Here is an 11,140-nt window from a genome sequence, read left to right on the forward strand (position 1 = left end):
TCCAGGAGCGAGGCTGTAGGCCTGGCCTGCTGCAGTTACGCTTAAGGCCATTCGTGTTGTTCCCTCAAAGGAAAAGAATTATTCCTTGAGTTCCCGCGTGTTTGGGTATCGTCCATGTAATCCTCGTTCTGTGGCTCTGATGACCTTGTTTTTTACCTGTCAGTTTCTTTTTAGGTAAAAATGAAGGCCAAAAAAGGAAGGAGATTTAAACCTTTCTTTAGATTGAAACAAAAAGGCATTGTAGTAACAGGAAAGTGGAAAACCGTGCCAATCGACCCCAATCTATTTGCTGATGAGGATTTTAGAGATATAGTATGCTTGGAGGAACTGACCGAGTACAAGCCAGTGAGTTCTTCCAAAGTGGGGAAAGTAAAAGAGAAGAGAAAGGCTGAGAGTGTTTCAGAAGAAGGCAATGAGGAGGAGGAAGAACCTGTCATCCCTCCCAAAAAGAAAAAGAAAAGCAAAGAGTTGAGAAGTAAAACAGATAAGAGCAGCGATTCTAAAACAACTGAAATTGATGTGCCAGTTGATAAAGAGGCAAAGTGTAACAAAGTAGACAAAGTGTCAAACTGTGAGGACCATGAACATGTGGCTGAGAGCCCTTTAAGCACAACAGATGCTCCAAGGAAAAAGAAAAAGAAGGTAGCTAAAAATAAGGCTTCTCAAGCTCAAGAAGCTCTTCCATCCTCTACTTCTAAGAAAGTTAAAAACTGGACAACAGAAGTTTTATCTGCCTCAACTGATCACAAAGCCGATGTGTCTGCATGGAAAGACCTGTTTGTACCTGAACCAGTGTTGCGGGCCTTGAGCTACCTGGGGTTTAGTGCTCCAACTCCTATTCAAGCCTTAGCCTTGCCTTCTGCCATCCGGGATAATATGGATGTTCTTGGTGCTGCAGAAACAGGTACAAATCTGTTAAAACTGTTTGTATGTGTTAGGAGCCTCCCATCTTTCCTCTTTAAATGAAGCTTATTGTTATGAGTTTTTATTTGGAGCAGAAGAAGCATTTATATGTAGAAGAGCTTGTATCTTCTGCCTGTCCATTGTATTAGTAGTGATTCATTGTGAAGTATTAAAATTTTATAACTTAACAGGCACAGGATGTTCCATCTTTACAAAATACAGTGTTCAAAGCTTTGACGTCTCAATGAGTCTTTATGTTTTTGACAGAAGTCTTCTTTTCTGTTGTTTCTCAAATTGTTTCCTATTTTGGGAACTGTAAGGTGATACACTGTAAAGGGCAGAATTATTGAAACAGTCATGTTTCAGCAGCCTAACTTCTATGGATGTCCCCGTGCCAAGGCAGAGCAGAGAACTTGGTTCCCCTGAAGATGATTCACTACTAGCTTGGAGTGGTGAATATGTACTAGGCACAGTGTTAGGCATGGTGACTATGGCCTAGGCCTTTATCATAGCAAAACAGGTCCACCCTGTGCCCTGGCTCTGGGCTTGGCCTGTATGTTGTCACCAGCCCTTCTCACTGCTTTCTGCTTGAAGTATGTAAATCCATGAACTGGAGCGGTACTGTCTCTTGTCCAGCTTGTGATCAGTTCATGCCTTCGTCTTTGAGCATTGCTAAACTTTGTGAAATTTGTTATCGCTTTTTTTACTTAAACAGTGCTGTGAAATCTCAGAGCATTACGTTCCCTCTAACTTTTTTTGCTGCTCATAGAATCATAGAACGGTTTGGGTTGGAAGGGACCTTAAAGATCATCTTGTTCCAACCCCCCTGCTATGGGCAGGGACACCCTCCACTAGACCAGGTTGCTCAAAGCCTCATCCAGCCTGGCCTTGAACACCTCCAGGGATGGGGCATCCACAACTGCTCTGGGCACCCTTTAAAGTTTTGTCTTCTTTAGCTGTGCAACATTTTTTCCCTTATAAAAACTAAAAATAGGAAGCGCCATTGGAAGCTGCGTTGTTTAAAGGCTTCCTTTGTGTTCTTTTCATCTATTCCAGTTGCCTTATCTCACTTCTTGTCTTATAAAGCCATTTAATGCTCTTGAACATGAAGGTGCAGTAACTAATAAGATATGCAGTCATTTGCATTTTTATTTTAATTAGAAGCTAGGCTGGTTCTATTAACTTTAATAAGATGAGAAAACCCTGCAGGGAGTGTTTTTTGAAAATGGAACTGAAAATCTAAGTGGTGTTTTTGTGCTCAAAAAAAGGGCCATTTTGTCAGTGCTGGAAAGCAAATCCCTCTCTAGTTACAGGGCAGAAAACACAGTCAGTGACAGGTTGTGTTGTTGATGCCTAATTTTGCATAACCCTTAGGTAGTGGGACTGTGCTTTGCTCTTTTACATTCTTCTTTTATGAAAGAAAGCCAGGTTCTCTCCAGAGAGCCCAGTGGGTCATCAGTATTCCTGCAGAAAATGGAGAGAAAATGTGGGCAATTGTCCTGTAGGAAGTGCTGCAGCTGGGAAATTCTCCAGTTCATTTTCTGCATCCTACAGCTTCCCTTAGCATTGGGCCTGAGGGAGGAAGGTGACAGGAAACAACTATTCGTCTTCCCTTTTTGGTGACAGCATAGGGGTGAATGGCAAGATTTTGATATGGCAGTAGATCCTTGTGGAAATCGGATGCAGGGAATGTCAAGGCTTGTTGGTTTTGCAGTGGATCTAACCAGTTCTGTTCATTACCATATAGAAATAGTGAAGTTTTTGTCTAAGGAAACAAATTTTATCTCTGTAAAATCTTTCAATCTAGAACTGTTCAAAAGAGCATGAATTAGTGTGAGCTGTAGTATCTGGGGGTACCAAGATATACTCTTCTCCTGGTTTTGTGGACCTAGCCATGGTATGTAATCTGTGTGTTGTGAAGATAACATGACCTGTGAGGTGATTAATTTGTGGGTGAATCTAGTGCCTGCAGAATAGTCACGATTATCACAGCCATAATCTGGGTGGGTGCAGTACTGATATTTGCACCAGCAAAATTGCATTACATTTAATTCAAGATCAGCAGTGTTCTTCACCTTAAAAACAGATGTTCTGGTAATACAGAATCTTGCTGTATAAGTGCTCTGCAAATGCAGCTTAGGAACATTTTCTGCTTCAAGTGTGGAAGTCAGAAGAGATCTTAGAGATGCACAGAAGGGTGGGAAAGTGGATATGAGGAGACTGCAGCAGAATTGGTCAGGATACCGGGCTTAGCTGTTTATTAATTAATATTAAGGTTCTCCCCTAAAGAGGCAAAATCTTGTGTTACTGAATTTGCAAACCATTATGGGTTTGTGATATGGACAAACGGTGCTCAAGGAATTGAGGTGAGATTTCCAGAGGACTGCTTCCCAGCAGTGGCCTGTTACAGGAATGGTGTAGTCGTGTCTTGTGCTCTGGATGCTGCTTTTGTGATCAATGAACTGATATTTATGAGAACCTTAACCGGTGTGGATGTGCTACCAGGCTTCTCCTAACATCTTTATTAGTGACAGGTAGTTCAGAATGGAATACATGTCAGGGATGTGACTGGCAGTTTGGTACAGTGAACCCCTGTGAAATTAAAGTTAGGGGAGAATTTTTGTATTTGACAACACCCTTTTCCCCAAAGTGAATTAACTGTTTTAAAACAGATTTATGTGTTTTGATGATAAAAATGTGAGCTGGTGATACATCAGGAAATTAGATGGAGTATTTAAAAATACAGTTTCTTAGAAAGCTGTAAACACAGTACTCTAAATGGAAGATGGAAGCAAATCCTTCAAGTACATTCCAGCTTGTCCTTGGCCTCATTTGCTGTTACTTTATTTGGAGAACATTGATCAGAACTGTCAATTAGGGCATGGTATTCTCCTTACAGGCATACAGTTCTTTAAAAATATCTTGGCTGCAACTGCAGCTTTTAAAAACCACTTTCAGAACAAATGAATCTGCCTGACCTGCTAGAGATTGCAAAAAATACTTGTTCCCCAGGAAGTATGCTATTGGTGACTTCAAGTAGATGTATATAGGGAACAGGAGGAAAGACGCTATTGCTGCAAGTTTCTGGTCTTCTAAAGATCAAGAGTTTGTGTCTGTTACAACTCTATATTTTAAGAGCAGTGTATTATTGGTTGTTGCTTTTCTCATCTTTTCATATAAATGACTTTTTGGTCTGTATCATTCTTCTTGTTTTTTTTTTTTTTTTAGGAAGTGGCAAAACGCTTGCATTTGCGATTCCAATGATTCACTCTGTGCTGCAGTGGCAAAAATCAAATAGCTCAACAACCAGAAATGACATTGTTTCTAAAGAGTCCCATCAGCATCATGATGAAACAAGAAGGGAAAATGAGGATGTAGCAGAAAAACTAACTCATCAGCAGGCTGAAGATAGTGAAGATGAAGATGAAGATGATGCATCTTTCACAACAGGCTGTGTGAAGGTGCTGGAAAATTTTGAATTTAATTCCAGTGGCGAGGCACATACTGTTGTCTCCCATGAAAAGAGACCTCTTTTAGGACTAGTACTGACTCCCACAAGGGAATTAGCTGTACAAGTAAAACACCACATTGATGCAGTTGCAAAGTTTACAGGTACGTAAACCCCACAGGCCATGTCCCAGATTACACTGGCTTTGGATCTTGGCATTTGTGTTGAGCCAGAATGTGTGCCACAGTTTCTTCCGCATCATAAAATTGGGGTGACTTTTGAAGGGTTCAGGTTCATAGTAACTAATCTTTGAGAAATGCACTGAGATTCTTCAATGAGATGCATGTGAACGTAAACAGTTAATGTGCGATATTTTGCTTTAAAATGTTTCTTCCTTCCTTGACTCTTGCTTTAGCAACATAGAACCAGTCCTAGATACCTAGCCACTACTAACTTTGTCCTGGTTTAGGATGATGTAGATTACATATAAAAAAATAATTTCATTGTGTGTTTTTAAAAATATTTTTTTCATAATTTCCTTTTTCGACAGATATATCAATCTGTATAGATAATAGATACAGATATACATATAAAATTTTTCTCTGTTTATCAAAAAAAAAAATTCAGCTGTAAATTTTAAGGGTAGAAGACATTGTTGGATTGTCTGACTTAGCTCCTACAGCAGTCGCCACAGCGTATTGCTGGCTAATGTGCCTGATGAAAGCAATTCCATCCTGTTCCTTTCTCTTCCAAACCAGAGGTCAGCACATCTGTTGAGTGATTCAGGATGTGAAACTGTTCAAGATGGAGAGAATTGGGAAACAACTCCCCACTTCTCCACTAGTAGTAATTGTTTATTTATTGAAGAGGATATGTAGTGCAGTGAGTTGTTTTTAAGCACATCTTCCTTTGGTGTCTGTACGTCCTGCTGTGCTCATCAGTCTACAGCTGATTACAAGGCTAATTTTAACTCCGAGCCTGAAATAATCAATTTATGTTAGTACAGTTCTGAGAGGAGCAGTGCTATTTGTGCGTAGAAGTCTGCTGCCTAGGTGATGTATAGTTGCTGCAGCAGGAAAGAAAATATGTTTTGATGTGGGCTTTCTTTGTTGTCTCAAACTCACTTTGAAAAAAGTCCCCACCTGGAAGCCTGGGGCTCCACAAGTAGTAGGGAAGAGAGAGCTTAACCCAGGACACTTGGATACAGGAGGAATCCTGCACACTGACACAGAGTTTGTTATGGGCCAGTGTATTATTTGAAGAAGTAGGGTGAAATAAGCCATGTGTGGAGGCTGTGCTTACAAAGCTAGACTCCTTTTAGTACCTGAGCAAATTGCTTAAAGCTAACTTAGAGTCTCTGCACTACTGTGCAGTCCAGAGAATCATTAATTGGGAAGGAACATTCTTGTTAGGAGTATTCTGTAGCAAATGAGCAGTTATTAGCAAGACAGTAATTTCTCAGTCTTATTCTTGGAGGGGCCTGCTGGTTATTCGTAACAGGAACATGCTTGTTCATGCAGATACAATTGACAAAGCATGAGATTCTGAAGTATGGGTAATCAAAGCTAACAGCTATGGATGTGATTCCCCCTGCTATTGGAAAACAGGTGCACTAAAAGAAAGACTGTTTTTGGCATCTAACTATAGTGAGGATTTTTCTGTAAAATTGATGGCATTGCTGCATGTTCAGTGTTATACAAAACCTTTGAAGTTTCCTGGGCAAAATGCCTGCTGAAAGTTGTGGTATAGACTTTTTAAAATACCTCTTTGAGTGGATGTGTGTAAAGACATTCATTGATAAATTAATGAAATAAAAGCTATTATTTATATGTTCTAGGCATCAAGACTGCTATCCTAGTTGGAGGCATGGCTGCACAGAAGCAAGAACGTGTACTGAATCGAAAGCCAGAAATTGTAATTGCAACCCCAGGCCGTCTGTGGGAGTTAGTTAAAGAGAGACACCCACATCTTTCAAATCTTCGGCAGCTCAGGTAAAGGTGACTTTTAGATGAACTGCTGGATACTGGGTGTCACTGCATATGATTTTATTAACTCATTAAGTAATCTAGAGTATGTAAGTTCACTTACTTTTTTTGCCAGAGTATTTTATTGAAATGCACAGTGGTTATAGTGATAGAAGGAAATGTCAAGTAAAGCCAGTAGCAAAAACCTCATTGTTTCCTTTAGAAACCTGATTTTCAAAAAGAACTGTGGAAGGCTGCTTTAGCTACCCCAGCACACCTGGTGTTCCTTTGGGTTTTACATGCAGAACGTCCCTTATGTGTTTATCAGGAAAAATTATTTTGAATTGTATCAGATTTGTATTTATCTGCACAAGTGTATTTTTAGTGTGTTTTCTATTTGACAGGTGCCTTGTGATCGATGAAGCAGACCGAATGGTTGAGAAAGGTCACTTCTTAGAGCTGTCTCAGTTGCTGGAAGTCTTAAATGATTCACAGTATAACCCTCAACGACAGACTTTTGTTTTTTCTGCCACTTTGACTTTAGTCCATCAGACTCCCACAAGAGTTTTGCAGAAGAAAAATGCTAAAAAGATGGACAAGAAGACCAAGCTAGAATTGTTAATGGAAAAAGTAGGAATAAAGGGCAAACCCAAAGTGATAGACTTAACAAGGAAAGAGGCTACTGTTGAGACTCTGACAGAAACCAGAATCCACTGCAATACAGATGAGAAGGACTATTATCTCTATTACTTTCTTCTCCAGTATCCAGGAAGAACCATGGTCTTTGCAAACAGCATAGACTGTGTAAAACGCCTCAGTGCTCTCCTCACAATCTTAAATTGCGATCCGCTTCCTTTGCATGCCAACATGCACCAAAAGCAAAGGCTGAAAAACCTGGAAAGGTTTGCTGGGCGAGAGAGGTGAGTTGATTTTCTGCTTCCTAGTAGAGAAGAAAAGAAATCGTGTAAAGGGTAGTGGGGAGAGGAAACAACTCTTTTAGAGTAGGAGTAGGTTGGGGGAGTTAGCGGGGGATGTGAGTCCGCCATTCATAAACCCGGGTTGTTAACAGTTACGGGTGAGGTTTCACAGGATGGCTGAGGCAATGAACTAGAGCAAGTTCAGTGGAAGGCCACCAAGATGGTCAAGAAGCACTTGCTCTGCGAGGGGAGGGACTGAGGACACTGAATTTATATCACCTGGGAAAAAGACTTTGTGGGGACCTAATGGCAGCTCTCCAATAGGTTAGAAGGTTACCAAGAAGATGGAGCCAGGCTCTTCACAGTGGTGTGTGTTAGGTCGATGAGGGATAACAGGTACAAGTTAAAATGAGAGATTCAGGCTAGGTTTAAGAAAGCTTTATTCTCTGTGAGGACAGTCAGGCATTAAAGCAGGCTACTTGTTCTTTGAGGCTTTCAAGGTTCAATTGGATAAAGCCCTGAGCAGCCTTGTCCAACCTTATAGCTAATCCTGCTTGGAAGAGGAAGTTGGACTAGGGACCTCTTTCTGGGTGAGAATTTGTACTTTGATAATAGGCTCAGGCAGCGAGAACAGAGGTTGAATTGCTGTGATAGATCTGCAGTATCCCATGGCAAAATGTAGGATTGATGGCATAGGCCTAGGCCAGATGGGGCATTTTCAGAGACTGCAGATTTTCAAAGCAAGAAGGAATCTATGAGACTATCTATCACAGCCTCCTGCAGATTGCAAACTGTAGAGTCTTGTCTGTTTATTTCTGCTTTGAACTTTGTAGCAACAGAGTATGTCGTCAGATGCCATAAAATCTTAACAAATTCCTGTTACCTACAAATAACTCATTTCAGTTGCTGGGAGATTTTTTAGAAATTAACTGTTCCATCCCCTAGGGAGACTTTTGTCTCTGTAGTAGACTGTTTACATGAAAGAATGACTTTTCTGATTAGTTCTTCATTTCTAGGGGTAAGGAGAAACACTAATTGTCAGAACAGAATCCCTCCCCTTTATATTTCTAGCTTTTAATTTACTGAGAGAACTTAGAGTGCAACTTGGTAGAAGATATTTCAGCCGTAAAAAGACGTTAATAAGGCTATAATGTTAATAATGTGATTTTTCTCAACTGGTAAAACTTGTAGTAACCTTTCTGTCCTGCCAAAAGATCAACTGTGTTGTTAATGTATGGTCATATCAAGCTAAGATATTTTTAAACCCAGCCTGGGCAGAGCACTGAGAAATGTAATGAAGGGGAGCATACCCTCCTGCCAAGTGGTTGGATTAGGTCATGGAATAGTGATTTGCACTAGCATTCCTGTGAACTGGGAGAGAAGTGTAGGAAAACAGGATCCAGAAAGGTAGTGAATTTCTATATTGGAAACAGAATAGACCTGCTGAAGGTAACATTTGCATTTTTTTCTTTCACTTTAAGAATTGCTAATTCAAGACTGCCTTTGATGTAATATTGGGTATCGTTTTCTGTAAGGGCAAACAAGTAGCGTATTTCCAGCAGATGATATAGTACAAATCTGTTCCTTAAATTGCTGTGGTAGAATTCTAGGTCACTGTATTTTATGTTCCTTGGCAGATGGTTTGCTCTTCAATTTTTATGTTCATTAAATGTTATCTCTTTCTCAGCTGTGTCCTCCTGACAACAGATGTTGCAGCTCGTGGTCTTGATATTCCCAACGTGCAGCATGTCATCCACTACCAGGTTAAATATTTTTAATGGTTTTGCTTTTACTGTTTTGGTTTTGAAATAAGCTTTTGTTGATCCAAACACCATCAAGCTGTAATTCTCAGTCCTGTGTATAGTATACTCCCAAGTATAGAGATTTAATAATTATGAATTTAACTGTCCTGTTGTGCTTTGTATTTAAGGATCTCACTGCTGCAGTGACTGATCATGGTAGGTAGTGCTTCATGAGTGATTATATATAAGAAATGACATAACAGATATGATTCTCCTTGCTTTTTGCGTAACTTTGTTATCCGAAGTTGTCACATGACTCAGCCCTATAACTATTCTCTGAGGACACGTACAATTTTTTTTCCTGCTTTGCAAATGAAATGGCAGAGGGTCAGAAGTTAGGAGAGACTCACAAAAGATTATGAAAGGAAAAATTCTCGACCAGAGAACAAAAAGTGTCTTCAGACATCATCTTTCACTTTACCTTCAGTTACATGCAATGTACCGTGTATATAAAAAACAATATTCTCTGGCAACCTCTTGGCCAAAGTAGGACAGGCTGCTGCTAGCTTTCCATGGCCGTCTTCATGTTTTTTTCTGAATTTTTGCAGGTCCCTCGTACTTCTGAGTTGTATGTACACAGAAGCGGCAGAACAGCCCGAGCTGCCAACGAGGGCCTTAGCCTATTGCTGATCGGCCCTGATGATTTGATCAATTTTAGGAAAATTTATAAAACATTGCAGAAGACTGAAGAGCTGCCATTTTTCCCAGTTGAAACCAAGTGCATGACTTCTGTTAAGGTAAAGAAATAACAATCTCTTTGCATCTTGAGTAGTTGCTTGCTCACGTATATTACTGCATTACCCATCACGTTCTTTCCATGTTTCAGATTAAATTTACTCTTCAAGACGTGGATTTAAAAATGAAGTTTATCACACATTATCTTCTTTTTAAGTAATACTTGTGATTTCTCCTCAATAACTGGCCCAAGAAAGGTGTTCAAATATGAATGTCACTTATGTTTTTCTTGCACTTTGTTATGTAGAGTTTCTTGTTACTAGTTTCCCAAAAACAGTACAGGGAAGCGAGTATGTTTTGTGGCTGGGGAGCTGGGATGGCTCTGTTAACTGTGTTGTTTAAAGCCTGTTGTGTTACGAACAGACTAGAAAACAGTAGCAGGTCCAGGGGTCTTCAGTGGTCTTCATCTGCCTCTTCTCAGTTGAAGTAATGAGTTGGTTGCTTTTCTAAAAGTTCTGGTACAGTGAGGCCACAGCTGCCACTGAACCCAGTCAAACCAGGTGTGTTTCCTTTTTCTAGGTTATTGCCTGTTTTAAGGAGAATTCAGTCATTCACTAACTCACAAGACAGACAATGGTTAGGATTTACAAAATAATTTATTATAGAAAGCATCTAGTCACCACAGATTTTCTCGTTCTTTAGTAAGAGGCCATGTCATGTCTCAGCATTCCATTAACAGTTTGGGTGACATCAGTCGTGTACAAATGGGACATATTTAAATACTGCATTTGAAAGGAATCCACATGGGGTTGGAATTTCAGAATATTGCAGTCATTGAGAAGAGGAGAAAAATGCAAGAAGTCAGATAATGCAACAGGTACTCAAGTTTTGCCAAGCCACTCTCCATCATATTTGAAAAATCATGGCTGTCGGGCAAAGTCCCCAGTGACTGGAAAAAGGGAAACATTACTCCTATTTTTAAGAAAGGGAGAAAAGAAGACCCGGGGAACTACAGGCTGGTGAGCCTCACCTCTGTGCCTGAGAAGATCACGGAGCAGATCCTCCTCGAAACCACGTTAAGAAACGCACGAGACCAAGAGGTGATCTGAGACAGCCAGCATGGCTTCACCAAAGGCAGATCTTGCCTGACCAATCTGGTGGCCTTCTATGATGGAGTGACGGCTTCGGTGGACAAAGAAAGGGTGACGGATGTAATTTACCTGGACTTATGCAAAGCATTTGACATGGTCCCTTGCCACATACTTCTCTTTAAATTGGAGAGGTATGGATTTGAACAATGGACTGTTCAGTGGATAAAGAATTGGTTGGCTGGTCGCAGCCAAAGGGTCGTGATCAACAGCTCTATGTCTGGATGGAGGCCTGTCACAAGTGGTGTCCCTCAAGGGTCTGTCTTGGGACCAGTGCTCTTCA

General features: G+C 40.4%; 1 protein-coding gene across 1 annotated transcript; it reads left to right on the forward strand.

Moving 5' to 3' along the window:
• Positions 1-180: 180 nt before the first annotated feature.
• Positions 181-9,771, forward strand: DDX24 (DEAD (Asp-Glu-Ala-Asp) box helicase 24; the record flags this gene model as incomplete). The annotated part of the gene is made up of 6 exons (XM_010079288.1): positions 181-904; positions 4,132-4,515; positions 6,189-6,342; positions 6,720-7,235; positions 8,920-8,995; positions 9,583-9,771. Coding segments are annotated over exons 1-6 (2,043 nt in total), but the record flags the coding sequence as incomplete, so codon positions are not given.
• Positions 9,772-11,140: the final 1,369 nt, after the last annotated feature.

Source organism: Pterocles gutturalis, unplaced genomic scaffold (assembly GCF_000699245.1).
Source record: "Pterocles gutturalis isolate BGI_N339 unplaced genomic scaffold, ASM69924v1 scaffold49768, whole genome shotgun sequence".
In the NCBI taxonomy this organism is placed as follows: Eukaryota; Metazoa; Chordata; class Aves; order Pterocliformes; family Pteroclidae; genus Pterocles; species Pterocles gutturalis.